General features: G+C 40.0%; 2 protein-coding genes across 2 annotated transcripts; both read right to left on the reverse strand.

Annotated features, from left to right (window-relative positions):
- Positions 1-2,943: 2,943 nt before the first annotated feature.
- LOC135086472 (uncharacterized) lies at positions 2,944-13,433 on the reverse strand. Its single transcript, XM_063981198.1, has 10 exons — positions 12,912-13,433; positions 7,479-7,590; positions 7,142-7,332; positions 6,843-6,936; positions 6,315-6,473; positions 5,938-6,097; positions 5,330-5,473; positions 4,718-4,874; positions 4,244-4,430; positions 2,944-3,887 (listed from the first exon to the last, which is right to left on the reverse strand). Exons 1-10 carry the CDS (start codon positions 13,147-13,149, stop codon positions 2,960-2,962), a joined length of 2,370 nt encoding a protein of 789 aa, XP_063837268.1. The 5' UTR covers positions 13,150-13,433; the 3' UTR covers positions 2,944-2,959.
- A 193-nt stretch (positions 13,434-13,626) lies between these two features.
- LOC135078519 (uncharacterized) lies at positions 13,627-16,042 on the reverse strand. The gene is made up of 4 exons (XM_063973062.1): positions 15,819-16,042; positions 14,936-15,160; positions 14,285-14,494; positions 13,627-13,780 (listed from the first exon to the last, which is right to left on the reverse strand). The coding sequence occupies exons 1-4, from the start codon at positions 16,040-16,042 to the stop codon at positions 13,627-13,629; spliced, it is 813 nt and encodes a 270-aa protein (XP_063829132.1).
- Positions 16,043-21,586: the final 5,544 nt, after the last annotated feature.

Below are 21,586 nucleotides of genomic sequence, written 5' to 3' on the forward strand. Positions count from 1 at the left end.
TCTACGTAAGCTTAATCGTTGCATGTGTGCTCGCTACAGAAGTGTGTTTTCTTAAACAATAATCTACCTAACTCACTTAGCTATGTGAATTTATGACATCCATACATAGGTAAATGTTGATTTCAATGATCGATTATTACCAGATTTCAATAAAATTTCGTTACACTCTACCGAAGTTACGTAGTAGGTAGTTCGTTATAGACCTTTTTGTCTCATACCACTGTTGTACAATGTGATAACTTGTAAATTAAACCTATTTTGAGATCAACAAATAATTTATATTCTATTCTAATGGCTCATCTAGATCCGCAACATCAACGATATTATGGTCTAAAATCTAAATCATCAAGTGAAAACTTTCATGAACATGAGCCATTCAGACCTTGAATCATGAATGGCAAAATTAAGAAAGATTCCTCTGACCCATAAAAAACTGAAAATACTAATTTATTAGCCAACCCTTATTGGAAATACTGAAAATAAATACTAATTGGTTTACAAGCTTGGAAATCATGTGATATTTTTTTTTAAGAATTGTAAGTAACCGGGTACGGTTTCATGACCCATGGTATGTAATAGCTACCATGGAACCATACCCGTACTCTTCAACATATATTGTATACCTACTAGATATACGTACCATAGGTGTAGTAGAGTGATTTCATATTGTAAACGCTAGACGACAATTATTGTATCTAAATATACTTATGTAACTCAAAGGTGACTGACTGACTGACATAGTCACATAGTGATCTATCAACGCACAGCCCAAACCACTGGATGGATGGGGCTGAAATTTGGCATGCAGGTAGATGTTGTGAGGGATTTTACGAAACTCCAATTTATAAGGGGGTAAAACGGGATCCACGCGTACGAAGTCGCGGGCGGCCGCTAGTTTTTTCATATACCTAGCGGGCTTGCGGCCACGCAATCTTTGGTTGAAATGTTCCAAGTAGGTACATTATCATGTTTACTGCGCCACGGGTAGAAGTTTGACAAATATTTTGCAAGGAAAAGCTCCAATCTAAACGGTCATTTCAATCTGGCGGACAGGACGTTCGTCTGCTCTCCCTGTTATGCAGTACCTATAGGTATACCATTGTGTGACTTTCCTGTGCCCTGTGAAAGAGGTCTGAACTGAATGCTTGTTATTGCGCTGCTCGATTGTCGTAGAATGTGACAGGCTTATGCAGAATAACATGTCGTGATTCATGGTACAGACGGCGGCATATCCAGATTTGAGATCTTATGTAGTTTTGCAAAAAGTAATCCGAAGTATTAACTTCTTTTTGTAGATCCCTTAGTCACTTTATAACACATAGAATAGAATGCTATATGACATTCTCTTCCAGTTAACTTTTGGGAAAAACAATTTAAGTTTTGCCCAAAAGTTAACTAAATTAAAAGTTTAGCTCGAAAATATAGTTCCACTTTACTGTTCCACTGAGTTACACCTCCTACTCTATAAAATTCATAATTTAAACGCTCCATTTATGGCTAATCATCCCAAAACTAAAAAAAACATGAAATAACATTATATTTATAAATGTATCTGTATCGGGCTACGGGCCACTCGGTTGTAGAGACCCTGTAATCTTTTAACCAAATCTATAATTTATTAATAACGTATCTTCTTACGTTAGTAACGCCTTATACTACACATTAGGAACGTTCAAATAGTGCCGCATGGTAACAGTTAGACCAAACCCAATGGAACTTTAGGTATTTTTTTCCAGAGCGGTGTACATAAGTCGTCATGTGACACAGCGTAGGCGCTCACATAAAATCTCTCTGGCGACGGGCCGCGACGCAGAATCTGCCGCCCGCTCAATTGGACTCAATTGCTTTAATTGATTTCAATTGAAATGACCTCGCGCACCGGCTCCCGCTCCTAGTCTGACACTTTTACATCTATCTTTTTTGGAGCTGACATAAAAGCAAAGATAAATTTCATTGGAGTCAATAAAACTGACGTCAAGTACACACGTGTAACGCGCGCGTGTAATGTTTTGATGTAGGTAAAGTTAAACATTTTCTGGTGTCATTTTTTCATTGTTTTATAAATAAATGTAGTAAAGTAGAGAATAGGTATAGTATATTTTTATTAGCTTTTGCCCACGGCTTCGCCCACGTAAATTCTGGTCTGTTACAGAAAGAGTTGGTAATTATATCGCGCGCGGGTCCTTCTTTTAAAAACTGGGATAAAAACTACCTATGTTTTCCCTGGGTTTTACTCTCCCTATACCCATATATTCCACCTTTTCAACACGTGTAAATCCTCGCAAACGCGTTTCATTATTCGCTCCAAGAACGGCCCACTGAAACAGCTATAAAAGTAAACAAAATCGAGATCATGAACATCGAGTTGATGAGAAAAGTACACAATGACGGAATGGTTAAAAAGACACGGCACATTTTGGCACGTGTCCCATCCGGTGTACAATTGGACTTAATTAGGAAATAGCGGGCGCGAGCGGTCATCTATAGCCACTGACGCGGAGCGTGGCGGGAGCATTCTTTGTCACAAGTTCTTGAAAATCGAGATAACGGATTATTTTGACTAGAAAAGGCATTTCCACGGGTTGTGCTAGAGAACTTATAAATCTATGAAACTAAGTTGTTCCAACTTTGGTTCAGACTTTAGATAGACAATAGTAGTTCTTTACAATGTTGCTAATGAACCTACTAATTTTATTTATAAGCGGATTACTAAAATATGCAACTGAAAATTAACTGTCTGTCAGATATTTGAAATATGTAGATATTTTTTTGCAAACTAAAATGTGAATCGACTTTATAGAGCTCGAACTACCTACACAAGCTTACATTTAATCATTATTGACCTTTATTAGGCAATATGATTAAGTAAAAACTCTAGCTAGGATATTCAATAAAATTTTAATAATTAATTAAATTACAATCTAGTGTAAAAATCATCCTAGTCATTATTCAATTCTATTTATTTCGTATGCAATGAAAGATGTGTTTTCTTTTTTATCTTCTTGCTTTTCCAGAAGCGTTTAAAGTCTCTCCCTCCTCCAGTACTGTGTGGAGTATCAAGCTTATCTACATCTTGGGTTTTCTTTTTTTTATCTAGTGAAATGATGTTTGATCCCTCATAATCCTCATCATCATCCTCATCAATGAATGAAGGGATCGTCGTAGTTTCTGGTTCAAATCGGAGATGCTTTTTTGCAGATTTTTTTACCTTTGCTCTTTTAGAATGTTTGTCAGTAGTAGTTGGGATCACTCCACGCGAAGGCCCTGGCTTGTCGCTAGCACGGGTATCGTAATAATGTGACTGCAGCTCTTCTTCTTCGAAACTCGTTTTTTGGACTAAAATACTTGCTGTTTCACAAGAGTCACGTGTCATGGCAGCAATCGAAGCTGATGCTCCTTTATCAGACTTGAACTCTTTGAACAACCTTAACATGTTCAACTCACTAATGTGTTTATGAAGATCCTCGTCTGATGATACAGCCACTTTTGCCATGCGGCGACATTCTTTTGGTTGATCAGGGAGAGATTTAAATTGAGGTGTTATCTTCTTTGTTTCTGCTCGTGGTATTTCTAAGCTATCTCCAGTTTGTACAGCCACAGTTGTTGTTTCTTGGTTCATTTTGCTTAATTCAAGTTCCATGAATGAATACTTCTCTTTGGGCCGATAAAAAGGCTCATCTATGATTTCGGATAGCTTATTTGCTCTACGCTTACGCTTGCAACAGTTGAAGCAGGCATATATTATTCTGTATAGTACATTTTTCCGAGGTTTTTCGACTGTGTCTGGGCTTAAATAATCAATATCACCAAATAGTGGTTCCTGATAAGCCATCTTAGGTCCCATGTAAATGTCATGAGGAGATCTCATTATTGAATCCAAGTATAATCTGCAACAAAAAGTATGTTCATTAACAAAACTAAAATAATGGCAGTAGACAGCTGTGAACCCATGTTCAGATTAATTGATAATTGAGCTGTGTAAGGTCCGATTACAAAACAACGGTTAAATCGTTAGTGTTAGTGATATTAGAGATTTTGTCCTGTGAGGTCTAAATTGTAGATATTCAACCAATCAAAAGCCTCAAATTAGTCATAACAAAAAATCGAGTTTTGAGCTTAGCTGCTTTTGCTTTATATGATCTCACATTTACTCAATTGTTACAACCCACTCTACAAAAAGAATATAAAGTCGGTTTAAATGAAATAATGTAGAGACAAATAGCGAAAAATCTATATCACTAACATGTTTTCCGCTCCATCAGTGTAGATGAAAAACGCTTCTGAAACTTTGGGCACGCATCGCCTGAGCCAGTAGTGCACTGTGTACATCATAGTCAGCAACACGGCTAAGAAGGTGACGGCCGCCAAGTACACGTTGTGTTGGAGCCCTACTGCTGCCCCGCACATAAGCCTGTCTTCATCGTAGATGTCTAGAAAAAATAGGGCAACCTTTTTAAGGCAGCCATAGACAAAAGATTTAAGGTTCGGATTGCCGAGTTATAAGACGCTAGTTCGCTTCGTTTATAAACAAAAGTTTACTTTAGTTAGTTTTGTAAATTACATTTTTTAGAATTTGTAGTGCACAAATTACCTCGAGTGAGCAATTGGTCTATTGTCTCTTGTTATTATTTATTTAAACATAACATTATATTTTGCGGCTCTACATCAAAAAGTTTTTCAATTATTGATTAAAATAATATTAAAACTCCTTTATTACCATAAGCCCCACAATTAGGCACTCCATCGCAGGCGTTCATAGAGTCGATACAGATCCTAGTCCCGTACACCTGGCACTCCAAGCTGCCCGAGGAGCAGCGTGAGTTTCCGCTCAGCAAAGTATTGGCGGGCGTCAACATCACGGTCATACGCTCCAACTAAAACGAAGACGAACACTACGAATGTCATAAGGGACAAAAAACGTAGCACTCTTCCTTTTTTGAAAGAAAGAAAGAAAGAAAAAATATTTATTTGGTACTAAATGATACACATTTATTGGCGGTCAAACTTTAGGTCCTGGCTACAGAGGATTTAGAATTTAAGAGACAGTCACTAGTTTTGTAACTTACTTTATTGCTGTCAATTATCAAATGATTTCCTAAATATAGGTAGGTAATTCGTTTCCATCTTTCAAAATGCTTCAAATCAATAATATCAGATGAAACATAATTGTAGAGCCATTTCAATATACCATTTCAGTACACAATCGGCCAATCTTAAGGTTAAGTGTAGAAAATTTGCCCCGTCTTTATTTGATAATTTTCTCAAATTGGACGGTGGGGCAAATTTTCCGCATTTAACCTAACTTTTCGATTGGTTTTTCTTCACTAACCGTGAAATTAGTGATAGCCAACACAATTTTGGAGGCGTTGAACAGGTAGACATGCCTCGCCTTGGGCTCTCCGTAGTCACAGATGTTGAACATCACCGGGCCCACGTACTTGCGCAAATATCTCATTGCTCGGCGCTCGTAGAGCTAGAGGTAGATAATAATAAGTTGCTATAGAAAACAAAATAGTAAACCTGGATCTATAATCCTTTATTTACAAAATAGTGTTTTCATGATGAAAAACTATTCAATAAAAGTTATTGGTAGGGTTGGTTTGGTAGGCCTAAACAAACGTCTTTCCCATGCTATGCGACTCACAGAGGCAAGTTTACACTAAATTATTCATTAGCAGTTTTCTTAAGGCTGATTTACACGTGTTAAGTAAGTAGGTAACCAAATTTTAAGTCTATGTCAAAACGTATCAAAAGACAAGCCCCGCCGCCCACCAACGACCTCGAAGTTAAAATTTAATTAAATAGGTACTTAACTACTTAAAACATGTAAATCAGCTTTTAGATAGCTCAATCCAAAGCTCTTTTGATATGTATGTATAGTGAACACAGCATTGTATTGCAATGCTTTTTAAAACTATCACTGAACATTCTAAGTACCTCGTCGTCTTGCAATTCGACCAACTGTAGGGCCTCCTGCCGGTCTGAGATGTCGTAGGAGACGATGGGAGTGGTAGTATTGACCTCTTTAGTGGTGAGATTGTGTGGCCGCGCGTTCTCTATTGGAATCGGCTGAATTTTGCGCTTTATTCGCGTGCCACTGAAAATAATTACAGAAAAGTGTAATTCAGCGGCTATTTGAAATTGAAATTTCTTGAGGTTTATAGGTGTACTTACAGATTTGTGTGGAGACAAAACAGTATTCTACATATATTTAGTTCCTTTATTGCATGTAACAGTCCATCTCTACCACTTCGTCTCTCATACTCCAACTCTCATACAGGTAATCTCATAGGCCAAATCACGTCATAATTTACTTAAGTTTGGAGGCAGCATCAGTTGTGTCATGAGTAGTGTTTCCCGTGTAGTTGGCCAGAGTATCCGTAACAGTTTGATTTAGTAGCACGGCCATCACGGGGGCAGCCTGCACCACGTTTTCCCACGATTCGTGATCCACCATTGTTCCTGTTGCTGGTCTAAATAAAAGATTTGTAAAGTATAAATACATTTTACTGATAAAACAATAATTAAACATATACATGTAGACAACGTAATATGCGATTTTGACTCCAGACCATGACTAGGTTCGCCGTTTAAAAACAAGATGTCCGCTACTTTATATGTAGAGTCTAACGCCCGTATTCACAAACTATGAGGTCTCACAGTGCGCGTGGACGCACAGGGTGACACATGAACCAATCACAGAGCTCTATTCAACGCTGTGCGTTCGATTTGCTACTTCACTTAAGCAAGCATCGTTTGTGAATTTATCACATAAGTTATTAATTTTGTTTCACATTAAATAATAGTAAGTGATTTTAATTAGTTTGTAACTCGTAACTCACTTGGTTCCATGTGTTGAAATTATTCCCAATGCAACACTTTCAGTAGTTTTATTGACTGTGATAGTTTCATAAACAATCGACGACGGTGTCTGGTCTGAAAATAAACCCATTAGATCTCATCATCTATCATTATGTCGTAATTACTTTTTCTAATTTCCAAAAATGTAGGTACCTACATAAAAGATCTAGAGACTACATTTTCAGAGGTAGAGTCATGCGTCATCAGCAAAATTTCGTGAAAAATAATAAAATAAGTAAGTATAACATACAAAATATTGGTACTTGTACTATTATACTACCTGTATTTTGTTCATTTCTTGTTGTAATATTGTTTTTATTAGTACTGCTAAACGTTAGGTTATACACGTTCGTACTGATTCCCATTTCATTTTCTGAGCTATTTGTCATACCACTGTAAGCATCACTCGTAGAAGCTAATGATGATGTTGACGTCCTCGTAGATTTAAGGAATTGTTTAATGTTTTTGGTACTATAGTTGGAAAAGGTCAGATTCATAATGTTAATGTAATGTAAGATTTAAAGCTTCCGCGTTCCATTACATTTAAAACTGTGAGGGTCCTCTCAGTTGTAAATAATATTTATGTAATGATTTGTTTATGATGTTAATTAACTTACGTGAAACTAAACGATTGCAGAGGTCTTCTTGTAAATACACCTATTTGTTTTGTAACATTTTTTACTTTATTGTGTTGGGAAACAATAGATTCCAAATCAGAAAGTCTGTACACTGTAATCAGTCATACTAAAATCAATTTCGTTATTATCGTTAAATATATTAATAGCTCATAGCTCTACTCGATTATGTAAAAGTGTTTCTATCCAACTATTACTTCTAAATTGCAACCCCGAAACAGTGGATTTTGTCTAGAAAATTCATGATTTTCATGGAAAACATTTTCCCTTTTGTTAGAAACTAAAATAATAGTTGTTTGAAAACTGCAGGTGCTTTAAAGATGCTCTATATTAATGAACGTGTTTTACCTACCAATAAAACACACATTAAACCACTTACCTGATTCGAAGCATAGACAATATGAGAATGTCGTACTATTTGCCTCTCTTTCTTTCCTGTTGTTAGTGTGTATATAGCCGTCTCTGTCGCACACCTCCCCCCTCTGGCCAGGCAGCGTGAGCGCTGCGCGCTTTCGTTTTTGCCATTGTGCTCTTTTGCTTAGCCAGGCAGCAATTAAACTATGCTTCGAATCAGGTAAGTGGTTTAATGTGTGTTTTATTGGTAGGTAAAACACGTTCATTAAACCTCTGTACCGTGATTCGAAGCATAGACAATATGAGATGTGTTTATTATCGCCTGGCCGAGGAGGTTGCCAAAGTGATATCACAGATGAGACAGGGACATCTAATGATATTTGTATGTAATTACTAAATTCATAATATTTCAGGATTAAACGAAGTTGAGCATAGGGGTGAAAAATAAAAATTAAGTATGTGTGATCCTGGTGTGCGACTATTTGAGTAAATTATTATTAATAACTATTATTCAGTTACAAAAAAGAAATAAAACCATTGAACAAAATTAAAGTCTTTTTCTTTATTTATCCGAAAAACTTAACAAATTCAATGGAATCATATTGAAATTACACAATCATAAAAGGTTATATTGTGATAACCAAAAGAAAATTTGATACAATACAGGACCAAAATAATATAATTAAGGCACTGTTTCAAATAACTTATTGATTGGATTATTTTGAGAGGACATCACTTGACGTCGATAGAACTTCGAAAAGGTATTTTCCGCCCGCCAATTACCACGGGCTAAGATTTCATCGATTGGTACATTATTTATCCAATTTTTTGAAGCAACTGCGGCTCTTATGCTTCCTGGGGTAGCCGAGATACCAGCTGACATTAACACAGATTTTATCCAGCCGGCAATAATAGCGCGTGATGCAGGTCTTGGTTTCCCACAAGCAGTTAGGAATAAATTGTTTACTTTAGCTACTTCCCGCCTTGTTGCAGAGAGAGTGATCAGTCTGTTTATCCAGGTTATAGGGTTCAGATGCGGATTTTCTGTATTTGGTAGTAACTTCCATCCAGATTGCCGATATGTAGCTGAATCGGTCTTGGATCCAAACTCAGGCCAAAAAACAACGTAGTTTTCAGTAAGTAAACAATGATCTGCGTCTATACGTAGCAGCGTTAGGTCATGAACTCTTCTGCCCGAACATAATAACAAAAGCGTCGCCAAGTGTTTCGATGTGTCATACATACTGGACTTGTTGACGTTTGCTCTAGCGAGATATGAGGCCACTATATCGATGTCCCATGTTGGGGCCCTAATTTTATTTGGTTTTTGAAGTGAAATTGCTTTCAGAACATGTTTCACGACAGAATTATTTGATAATTTAGAAGCATCTGAATTACACAGAGTTGCCACTACCGATTTATGTAGTAATATTGTGTTATAGGCCAGTCCTTCCACTTGATAAAGGTCAATAAGAAAACGCGCCAAGTCCGACCCTGAAGGACTACAAGTATTTATATTGTTTTTGCGACTCCAAGAGACCCATCTCGACCATGCTGGTTTATACGTGCGTAATGTTGAGGTTCTCCAGGCAGACTTTAAGAAGTTTATTTGTTCGTTGGACCATCCACATAATTCTTCTGTCCACCCCCACATCGCCAAACTTCCAAGGTCATTTCTTTGGCTTTGGGAAGCGGTAACCCCGTCGTTGCGTCTATGAGGACTTTCTGAGGGTCCCGGATCGTGAACGGAGGGTCTAGGCCTCGACTCTTGAGATCCGGTCGCCAAAACACACGATCCCATCTGGGTGCCACTATTAAATACACTCCCTTCGCAGTGTTTAAGTGGTTCAGTACCCTGGGCATTAGGCAAGGAGGTGGGAATATCCACGCTAGATGAAATTTCCACTTGCGTGAGAAGGCGTTGTGGAATTCTGCATCCCTGTCCGCTAGATTTATGGAGCAATATGTTTTCACCACGTGGGCTGCTTGGGACGCAAACAGATCTATGCACGGGACTCCCCATTTGGCGAATATTATCTCCGTTATTTCCGGCAGAAGGTGCCATTCCGGTGAAGCCATGTTTCGTGACAGGTGATCGGCCTCGCTGTTGTAAATGCCGGGTATGTGATGGGTTACAAGGGATATGTTGTGATTGTCCATAATCCGATATATTCGGAAGGTCAAATTCATTAGAGCTGTCGATTTGGTGCCGCCTTCGTTCCTTAGATATGCGAGCACAGATTGGTTGTCGGATTGAAGAAGAATCGATTGATTTGATAGAACATGTCTCTTTAACTCCAGAACCTTGCATACAGCTAGTAGCTCTTTTTGATTGATATGTAGGTCTTGCTCTTCTAGTAACCATGTCCCGGATAACTCTAAATTGTTGAGTCGGGCTCCCCAGGCCATCTGGGATGCGTCTGTGGTTAGGAAATATGTGGGAGGTTCTGCATGTATCGCTGAGGGTCTTTTGCAATTCTCCATCCACCACTGGAGCTCGGACATCACTTGAGGAGACAAGGGGTACCGATGCTCGTCTTCTGGTATGGACAAGTTGTGCTTTTGGAGATACCTTGTGTGCAAGCGACCTCGTGGAACCGCAAAACTTCCAAAGTTGAAGATCCCTAGGAGAGATAGGATTTCTGCCTTGTTCATTTCCTGGTAACTCAAGGCTTGTTCTATCAATTCGACAATGTGCGACGACTTTTTCGCAGGTAAGCTTTTTAAGTTGTTCCAAGGCTCCCAAGTTATGCCTAGATACTCGATCTTTTTCTGAGGTTCTAAGATCGATTTGGTCATATTTGTGGCTGAACTTAGGCCGAACGGAAGGCAAGTAATTTGCATCAATTTTCCGTCGTATATGAGTCTGAGGAACTTCCTGTGACTCTCTGATACAGGAATGTGGAAGTACGCTTGTGAAATATCTATTTTCACTAGCCAGTCTTGGTCCTGAAGGAAATCTAGCACCTTGTAAACGGATATGAGGCGAAACTGAGGTGTGTACACATAATCGTTCAAACCTTTTAGGTTGAATATTGGTCTCCACGATCCGTCTCCTTTTGGTGTGAGAAACATCTTGGACACAAAACTTGGACTGGATTGCGCATCCTCCAAAACCTGTTCCACTTTCAACTGATTTATGATTGCTGTCATATCGGGGGTCACGTGAGTTTGAAATGCAGAACTGGACAGGTGTGGTTTCACTAATGGCGGTTTTTCGAGAAATGGGATACGATAGCCTTCGATCATGCGTAGTATTCGAATTGGTGCGCCCAATTCTTTCCACCTGTTCACCTTGTGTCGAAGTTGTCCAGCTCTGAAGCGACTCGAGTCAATATTTGCGACGTTTGTGTTGTGAGTCTCTATTGGATGAAGAGGCCTCACGTTTTCTGGATTTTTGAGTGGCAGAGGGTCTCTGACCTCCTCTCTTGCCACGAAAATTACCGTTTCTATTTTCATATCTGAATGATTGCGGGTACTCAGTATTGTGATAATGATGTTCCTGCGCGGAACTGGCTTTTTGACAGCACGATTGAATCCTCGAGGCATTATGCGAGCAAACCTGCGTGGTTTGGTTATCGCGAGTGTGTTTGTAGCCTTGCGCAGGCTTTGCGGGTTCAGCATAATGCGAGGCTTTCTTTATGGTCTTAGTTGGATAGAACGCCCGTCTAACTCCACCGATTTTTTCTAAGGCGTCTTGTGAACTGTTCTGCCGCGAACAAGTTCTGACATGACGGTGGTATCTTTTGCAACTTCGATTTTACCAAAGGATCCTTTACCGACTTTAGGATGACGTGCCTTCGTTGCTCAATTAAATCAGCTCGCCGTCCACATATTAATTGCAACATGTCATTAGATACCTTACAGTACTCACCTTTCGTAAAAATTTCATTAATTTTGTCGCTGATTTTATCATGCGCAAGATTCTCGGGGCTGCGCGCCCACGACAAAAAGTTTCGAAAGCCTTCCTGAAAAGCTTCCTGTTGCCTGACCGCCGCCATTGTTAGAGCTGCATAAGAACGCTCCGCATATGCAAGGTCAGCTGCTTTGTCATAGATAGTAATTTCGTCATTACATTCCAGGTGGGTGAAACCTGGTGTACTAATATATTGCTTTTGTACTTCAGCAAACCTGATTTCCTTCCATTCCGGAGAGTTAAATCTTTGCAAACGAGTTATTGTATTAGTATGGTTTGCACTTGTTTTAGATGTGGTTTCTTTTAGCGACGTACCCACATTAACAGTAAAATCTGTCACGGCATGTTCCACTTCACTGCACTCACCGAATAATTCCCCGCTAACATTTAGGTCGATCTCAGAACAGCAATTATTTTGAGATCGGGGGGTACTCAATTTATTGCGTAACTCGCCCATTTCTTTGACTAACCTTTCCAGTAAATCGTCTTGTCGATTTTTACGCTTACGCTTCCGGGCACGTCTTCTATCATCGCGACTTGAAGTCGAACTCGTGGATGTGGACGAATCCGAATCAAACTCATTACTAGGCCCGGGCTTGGGGTCACTAATCTGATCTAGATTATTCATTTTAACAGACAGCTAAAAATACACACTTTAAATTACACACTTTAATTACACATTTTTATCGAACGGTAAAACCGTTAAAAGAAAATTTTATACTTTGAGGGTATAATCGTAAAAAAAATATTTTTGTACTTACAATTTCTGTAGTTGGAAAATACGAAATAAAATTATTCCAAAACTCAGTTTCAATAATTATTTGAATATTCAGGAAAGTTTCTAATTTGTGCACTACCTACGGATACCTGGTATCTTAGAAGAGAGGTGTGCACTCGACGAGGCAAAAGACGCCAATGGCAAAAACGAAAGCGCGCAGCGCTCACGCTGCCTGGCCAGAGGGGGGAGGTGTGCGACAGAGACGGCTATATACACACTAACAACAGGAAAGAAAGAGAGGCAAATAGTACGACATTCTCATATTGTCTATGCTTCGAATCACGGTACAGAGGTTTAATAGGTGTGTTAATGAGTGTTAATTTAATAAGCTATCTATGTTATAATAATTATACAAAATGTATCTTACAGCTTTGATTGTATTTCATATTAGAGATATTTTCCAACAACCTTGATATATTTTTATTTTCATATTTTTCCACCATGTAAGAAGAACTTTCTTTTAACTTTTGCATTATCTCTTCTATTGTTTTTGTTGATGATTTATTTATATCAATGTTCGACAATGTATTATCCGTGACAGTGTGCTTATTAGTTATTGATGTGTGTTTATTCCTGCTAAAAATAGATTTGTGTCGCATACACATAGTAGGTATGTACTAAACTAATACAATTTAACTATAGCACGTCATGCTATGTTTATAGTGTGTACCTTTATGTATTTACCTTAGAAAATACTGTTTTGTAAGTTCCTTGGTCCGATGAGTGATTCTAGCTTTAGTTTTCTTAAAGTTCAATATTCTATTCACGTAAAAGTTGGTCCTGTAGTCTTTTCTCCGTGTTGTAGGTCTTTTAGAGTAATAAGGTAATCTGTTGATTAAAATTTTATACTTGAGTGAATAGTGTTTAAATAAAGTGCATTTGTGTTCACTTCTTATTATTGATTTGATAAATAAATGTGTTACAATTCTTTCATTGTTTTATTTGAGACTAACATTAATTAGTTTTATTCCGACCTATCTGATAGCTCAACAGGTACGCTCTAATTTATGACTTTATTATTTCAGGACTTTACACAAAATTGTTTTGGGATAGCTGAAGAAAAAAGATATTCATGAATGCCTTTACCTAGCGTCAGTCGTAAAGTTAAATGATCCGACACTCCCATCGTCGTACTCAAGGTTGTATCGAATGGCTTCACCACGACGTCCTCCCTTTTGCTTATTCAATGAGAACTGGACCAGAGGAAGAATGCTGGTCTGATATTTTTTCTTAGACCTATAAATATTAATATAACTATCTTAGATAGGTAGGTCATTAAATTAGTTACACATTGATCGCTAAAATCAAGCAGAATCGCTAAAATCAAGTGGCAGTGGGCGGGGCACATAGCTCGAAGAGCTGATGGCCGCTGGGGCAGGAAAGTTCTTGAGTGACGACCACGAGCTGGAAGACGTAGCGTGGGCAGGCCTCCCACTAGGTGGACCGACGATCTGGTGAAGGTCGCGGGAAGTACCTGGATGCAAGCGGCGCAGGACCGGTCTTTGTGGAAATCCTTGGGGGAGGCCTTTGTCCAGCAGTGGACGTCTTTCGGCTGAAACGACGACGACGACACATTGATAATTAAAACTTAGCTATACGAAATGATTATAATCGACCGAGGTAATTCCTACAACCCTAATAAAAGACAACCTTCTAAAACGAGCTGAATTTCAATATTTTCCTGCGTTCTTTTCCTAATCTTTAATATCTTTATTTACAGACTAAGAATAAGTAACATACCTAGGTGTAACATCGTACAATAAATCGAAAATATCTTCGATATCGAAATCGTTCTGCATCTGACTTCCATCGGATATCAAACGTCCAGACACATTAACTATGGGCACTTCAACTCTTACAAAATCTGATTCATCTTCTGTCACTGGCTGCAAACCTTCTTGATGGTGATTCAACTTATTTTTTGCTACTGTTAAGTGCTGGTTTTGCAATCTAAAATAACAAATTAGAAGATATTACTAAATTCAGTGGAATAAGTATTAAAGTTTCTTAGCGATCAGAGTCGCTTCTCAAACTAAATTATAAATAACTTCAAAAACCCGAACTGCCTAAGGCGGGAATCAAACCCACCTTTCGCTTGACGGGTGAATGCTCTTCCATTTGAGGTTCTTGGACACTAGATGAACCAGTTGAAGTTTTCAAGTGTAATACGCTGTTGCGTTCGCGTTTGTTTCATCATGGTGGGTTCGATTCCCGCCTTAGCAGTTCGATTTTTACCCGACTGCGCCAGAAGGTGTTACATTTTTCAAGTTATTTATAATTCAGTGAGATAAGTTCTCGTAAGTGTGAGTAAGTAGTCGTAGCATGGAGTTCCTGAGTTCTTACACGCTCTAACTACCCACTATTATTTCTACATAAAAAAACTAGACTCACTTTCGTGTTGGAACCGCTGGAGGCACAGTAGTCCTCATCGTGTACACTTCTGTAGGGGGTGGTTCGTTATGTAAGAGAGAGTCCGGCAGCGGCCCCCAATACCCGCCGAAGGTCTCACCCATTTCATAAACGAGCAGCTGGCTGGGGCTCTCGGCACAGGCGTTGACGAGGCTCTCGTCTGATAGCAATTGCACCACCAGCACTACATTGCTGCCGTATTCTGCTCTACAGTTGGTGTAACGTAGGTATGTTAATTAAGAGTTAGATTAAGCGGACATTTAAACATAGAAGGAAAGAAGAATGAAACGTGAATCGTCTGTCACATACCTACTCTTAGACTACGCAGACCACCGATTTTTAGTTGGCCGATAGTTGGGCCCGATTTTAATTTGTATGAAGATTTGGCCAAATCAAATCGGTGGAATGTGCGCACTTCCATACATGCCCATACTGATCAACTGCCCGGCTAAACTATCGGCCGACGAAAAATCGAAGGTTTGCGTCTAGTCTTAGATCCATTTCCGTATTACGAAACGATACTCAAAACCAGCCATAATAATAAATAAATAAATAAATAAAATCATATTTATTTCTCTCACATACAAAAAAATTACATTCTTACAATGAGTATTACATATTTGAGGCATCTTGTGTGTGAGAGACTGGTGCCTGATATAGGTTTCAGAGAAACCCGTATTTCTACTACTTTCTCTAATAGTAAGAGTCATAAATTTTTATTGTCATATCATAAATAATAAAACTTGTGACTCTCCTTCAGCATACATAAGGGTAGTTACCTACTTACTCGTCACATGTTTGAAACTATAAAGAATCAAGTTGAGAGTCTCGTTTTATAATACGATCCTTAAATCCCTTGCCTTACCTAATACTTATAAAGCAGCTGTACGGCAGTTCCATTCTGGAGAAGTGCAAGACCTGCGAGTGCGCCTCTACAATATGTCCTCCGAGAAACACGGAGGGCACCACTCGCCGTCTGCAATATTCTGACATGTCCTTCTGATACACGAACTTGCGAACTGCTATAGACACAGCTGGTTGCAAGAAGCAAAGAAATGAAAACATGGAAGAGACCAATAAGTGCACCATTTTGGTATTGCCACTTGCCAACAATGGGTGACCAACTAGATTAACAATGCAGGGTAAACCCTTGTAAACCCATGTCTACTTATTTTAATTTACATGTGTCCATGTTTAATTTTTAAACAGCTTATCGACTTTGTTTAATAGCGAGTTTTCGATTTATATTTAACGTAGATACAATAGCGGTCCTACAATAGGACCCTTTGTGGAAAACCTTGGGGAAGGCTTTTGTCCAGCAGTAGACGTCTTTCGGCTGAAACGAACGAACAATAGCGGGCTAGTGTAGTATGGTGTCTATAGGCGGTCTAGCAGCCGCAAGTACTAATTCAGCTGAAATATTATTTACTGCTGTTTGTTAATAGGTTTGTTTTTCTCTTCAAACATTTACAGTCAAATTCAACTTTTAAGAGCGACACGAGCACACAGACTGCCCGTGGCGTGACGGGCCGCGTGACTCCCATCGTCCCGGCTCCACACTCGATGATAGGGGTCGCGTGACCCGCACCGCAGAGAAGTTTTTTATTGCGCCACAACACAAGGGGAGATTGTGCCAAAGCAACTGAGTGTACCTAATGGTCGGCTTTCGTATCATACATACTTACTTATGTGAAGTTTGTTTTTTATGAATCAGCACGTCATCATAGTTACCTAAGTACTGGTCACACACAGTCTTGCCTAAAAACTAGACGGTTCCGTGCTCTATCATCATAGGTAGTAGAGTAAAACTCCCAATCCTGACGTTCTGGGTTCGACTCCCAGGTGGGATCTACACATAATGTAAAATAGAGATCTTTAATAGGTAGGTAATGTTTTACTTCGTTCAGTAGCGGCGTAAGGGGGGGGCGGTGGGGGCGGTCCGCCCCGGGTGCCAACCATCAGGGGGTGACACAAGTCGCGCAGATTAGTACTCACTGACGCACATCAAGTTTGCGGTTTATGTCATGATACGGGGGGAGGGGGAGCGATTGTCTTTCAAGTTTTCCGTCTCGCGAGTGTCAGTGGCTACACGTGTTTCAGGAAAACAATTAGTTTTGGTGTAATTACTAGTGTAATCTTTTACAGAAAATCAATTTTAAGCTAAATTATTACTAAAACAAGGGTGGTGGTACATAAGTTTATTTATTCTCGGTAAGTTTTAACAAAAATGGACCCTAGTCCTCCCGACCCGCCTGATCCTCCAGATCAGACGGATACAATGGAGGTCTCCCAACCCTTATTCTCCCAAACGGCAACTAAACGCCGCCTAGATACGGAGGTTGACTCCGAGCCCGCCAAGAGGACAAACACAGACGGATCTTCACAAAATCATCAATCGGTGTACACACATCCCTCACTTGTGATTGCTCCTAAAATCTACAGCGACCAGGACAAAGGCCCCTTTATCGTTCACGTTTCCCATGTGGAAAATGAACCTTCTTCCCCAGCTTATATACAACCCATGAGATTTGGCAAATTTCTTGTGACTAACAAGATACAGGGAATTATTTTAGACGGAGTCAAAAAAATTGGCAGAAACAGGATTTCTGTCGAATTTCTTTCATCCACTGCTGCTAACAATTTCCTTAGTAATGAAATTTTGTCCATGTACAAATATGTAGCGTCCATCCCAACTTATAACGTGACCCGCATGGGCCTCATTCGAAATATCCCTACAGACTGGACCATGGACGAACTCGCTGAATCCTTGACTACCCCAGACGGCTGCGGTATCCTTTTGAAGGCGCGCCGTCTCAATAGGAAACTAGTTCAAGATAATCAAACTTCCTGGGTCCCCACACAAACAGTCGTAGTCACATTTAAGGGTCAAGTTCTCCCGGAAAGAGTCTTTTGCTTCCACAACTCATTACCAGTTGAGACGTACCAGCTCCCAACTATCCAATGCATGAACTGCTGTCGTTTCGGCCACGTCAAGTCTCAATGCCGGTCCAAGCCAAGATGCTACCGATGCACTCAACCACACTCCGCTGAGGAATGCCAAGTTACGGAAGACAAAGCTACTTGTATTAACTGCCAGGGCCCCCATTTTGCATTAAACAGGTCCTGCCCAGAGCACTCTCGGCAGAAGGCAATCAAGATCACCATGTCTCAGGACAATATCTCCTACTCCCAGGCCTCCTCCCAATTTGCGCCAGTTCGTAGGTCATATGCAGACATTGCTAAATCCCCATCACCCCAAAAATCCAACCCCACTCCTCAATCTTCCTACCCCCAATCCACTCCCTCCACTCAATCCAGCTCTTACAGAAAGTCCATCCCACGCCCATCCCGTCCTCATACGCCATTGAATAAAGGGTATGACAAACAGGCACACCAAGCCATAATAGGCAACTGTGCCTCCACCCTCCCCAATGGCTGCGCTTTAGGCGATGACTCTTTTTCCTCCTTAGGAGAGGAGAACCTTCTGGACCTGGTTCTCTCTCTTATCCTCCAAATTGTTTCTGGCCGTAAAAACACCTTACCGTCCAACGTTGCGCAAAAGCTTTCCCAAATCTCGCAGTTAACTTGCAATAATAATGTCGACAGAGCTAGTCCAATGGAACTGCAAAAGCATTAGACGTAAAAAACACGAATTAACATTTTTGATTAATAAATATTCTCCATCGGTCCTAGCCATCTCGGAGACATGGCTGGTGCCTGGTTCACACTTTCGTGTATCAGGTTACTCGTGCCTCCGGGATGATAGAACCGATGGTTACGCGGGAAGTGCCTTACTTGTAAGGCGCTCTCTCCGCTATACCCAACTCCCTCTCCCCTCGCACAGTCAAGACATTAATGTCGTGGCCGTGCGAGTATTTGACATATCCTTTCTATCCGCTTATATTCCTCGTCCTAACTCTTCCTCTATTAATGAATTACGCTCTGCCATTATATCCCTTCCTCCTCCTGTCCTCATTATGGGTGACTTAAATGCCCATCACGTCTCATGGGGCTCATATCACTCTGACTCCCCTGGATCATTGCTTTTGGATCTTTTGGATGATTTGGACCTCTGCATTTTGAACAATGGCTGTCCAACGAGAAGATGCGCGCCGTCTCAAAACCCAGCGTCTGCCGTGGATGTTTCGTTTTGTTCACCTAATTTGAGCTCAATTCTTTCCTGGAGCGTTCTTAAAAGCACGTTCGGTAGTGACCATTTTCCAATTTTAATTTCTCTACCGAATAATAATTCTCCAATAAATCGCCCTCCTCCCCTCTTAAAATATAAATTAAATAACGCTGATTGGTCAGGCTATTATGCGTCGGTTAGAGAAAAACTGAAGGACCTACCTAATGTCACTAACGAGAACGCTCTTGACGTGTACTCGGAGTTTGTGAATACCCTGCTGACATCAGCTGATGCTCATATCCCAACAAAAAACCCATCTAGGAAGGTATCACCTCCCTGGTGGGATGCAGAGTGTACTGCTAGTGTCCAAAATCGTAAAGAGGCTGAAAAAAGATACAATCGTTCAATGACCATGGAGAATTACATCTTCTACCAAAAAACTGCTGCGCAAACCAGAAAATTTCTGGCCAAAAAGAAGAGAAAGGGCTGGATTAAGTTCTGCGAGACTATGTCTCCAAGAACTCCTTCCTCAATAGTTTGGAAGCATATCAAAAGATACCGCAGGTCTTTATTACCAATGAATGCTCCTTCAAATGATCCCTCAACATGGTTAAATTCTTTCGCTGACAAATTGGCGCCTCCTTTTGTTCCTTTCATGGATAGCTTCCCTTCTCCCAGTAGTTTTCTTCCTCATACAAACAACCTCGATAGGCCCTTTTCATTTGAAGAACTGTCATTGGCTCTTGACGGTTTAAAGGATTCTTCCCCAGGGGTAGATGGAATCCCATACTCTTTTATATTAAAATCCCCCGAAAAAGCCAAACATTTCTTTCTCGACACCATTAACTCTTTTCTTGATCTAGGTTCTCTTCCGGAATCTTGGAAACAACAGATAGTTATTCCAATCCCCAAACCAGGAAAAGAACCTTCAGACCACAATTCCTACCGTCCTATAGCTCTCTCTTCCGTCCTTCTCAAAATAATGGAGCACATGGTTAAAAACCGCCTAGAATGGTTCTTAGAATCCAGCAACATCTTGCCTAAGTCCCAATTTGGCTTCCGTAAAGGGCTGAGCACTCTTGATAGTTTGAGCATCTTGACAACCGATATCCGAGTAGCTTTCCAAAATAAAGAGTTCCTTGTTAGTGTTTTCCTGGACATAGCCTCCGCGTATGATAACGTTTTGCTCCCATTGCTCAGGCAAAAATTGCACTTGCTGAGTATCCCGGAGAAACTGGTACGTCTCATCTGTAACACATTGATGTCTAGATCAATAACGGTGAGATGCCAAGACTCTTCTGTTCCTCGTTTAATATGGAAAGGCCTCCCTCAAGGGTCTGTGCTTAGTCCCCTACTCTATAGCGTTTATACATACGACCTAAACAGAACAGTTGACTCTTTCTGCAGCATACTGCAGTACGCGGATGATATATCTCTGTATTACTCCTCCAAATCTATAAACGAAGCAAGCTCTCGTCTAAACTCAGCATTAGATTACCTTAATTCTTGGATGACAGACCATGGACTCTCAATTTCTGTTCAAAAATGTAGTTGCGTTGTCTTCACCAGAAAACGTTCCATTCCAAATTTAGATATATCATTGAACGGCGATAGCATTCCCTGCAACAATCAAGTAAAATTTTTGGGATTAGTTCTTGACACCCGGTTGTCAGGTATCCCGCATTTCAACTATATCCTTGGAAAGGCAGAAAAAGGTTTAAATATTCTTCGAGCCCTCTCGGGTGCCTGGTGGGGTGCTCATCCTTATTCCCAAAAGCTACTATATAATGCTATCGTTCGTAGCCATTTTGACTATGCTTCATTTCTGTTAGACCCTTGTAACAAATCCGTCCTCGATAAAATTACTAAAACCCAATCTAAATGTCTTCGCATAATACTGGGAGCTATGAAATCCTCGCCTATCAACGGTTTACAGGTTGAAAGCGTGGAACCTCCCCTCTATTTGCGTAGACAATACCTCAGTGACAGATTTTATTTAAAAGTTTCTCAAAATTCAACTCACCCATTAAATGACAAATTAATCCTCCTCTCTTCACTGATCAACAACGACCCCTCCCGGAGTTTGCCATGTATCTTGTTAAGTTACCAGAAATTTAACCGTCTCCCCACTCCAATTGAAAAAATTACATTGAATCCCCTTTTCTCCAACAGCTTTGAATCACTACTTTACCACCCTCCCATTATTTTAAACTTTGGTATAACGAAAGATTCATGTTCTGCAGGCCAAGAATTTATCAATATTGTCTCCGAACACTGGCAAGGCTGGCTCAAGATATATACTGATGCTTCTAAGCTGGACGAAGGTGGATGCACAGGTGCTGCAGTATGGATCCCAGCATACAAAATAACATTGAATTTTAAGTGTCCTCCTGTTACATCAGTGTTCACCGGAGAATCTGTTGCTATACTTGAAGCTATTCGCTATATAATCTCTCATCAACTCAATAACACTCTGATTTTCACCGATTCTCTAAGCTGTCTTC

Source organism: Ostrinia nubilalis, chromosome 2, assembly GCF_963855985.1.
Source record: "Ostrinia nubilalis chromosome 2, ilOstNubi1.1, whole genome shotgun sequence".
Taxonomy (NCBI): domain Eukaryota; kingdom Metazoa; phylum Arthropoda; class Insecta; order Lepidoptera; family Crambidae; genus Ostrinia; species Ostrinia nubilalis.

Excerpts from the sequence above, each read along its gene's own strand:
- LOC135086472 (XM_063981198.1), bottom strand. The coding sequence starts at position 13,149 with ATGTGTATGCGACACAAATCTATTTTTAGCAGGAATAAACACACATCA. Across the intron at positions 7,591-12,911 it reads TATGAAATACAATCAAAGCT|TGTACAGACTTTCTGATTTG; the intron begins GTAAGATACATT and ends GACTGATTACAG. Across the intron at positions 6,474-6,842 it reads ATTTCAACACATGGAACCAA|ACCAGCAACAGGAACAATGG; the intron begins GTGAGTTACGAG and ends TCTTTTATTTAG.
- LOC135078519 (XM_063973062.1), bottom strand. The coding sequence starts at position 16,042 with ATGGTGCACTTATTGGTCTCTTCCATGTTTTCATTTCTTTGCTTCTTG. Across the intron at positions 15,161-15,818 it reads AGCTGCTTTATAAGTATTAG|AGCAGAATACGGCAGCAATG; the intron begins GTAAGGCAAGGG and ends CACCAACTGTAG. Across the intron at positions 14,495-14,935 it reads CCAGCGGTTCCAACACGAAA|ATTGCAAAACCAGCACTTAA; the intron begins GTGAGTCTAGTT and ends TTGTTATTTTAG.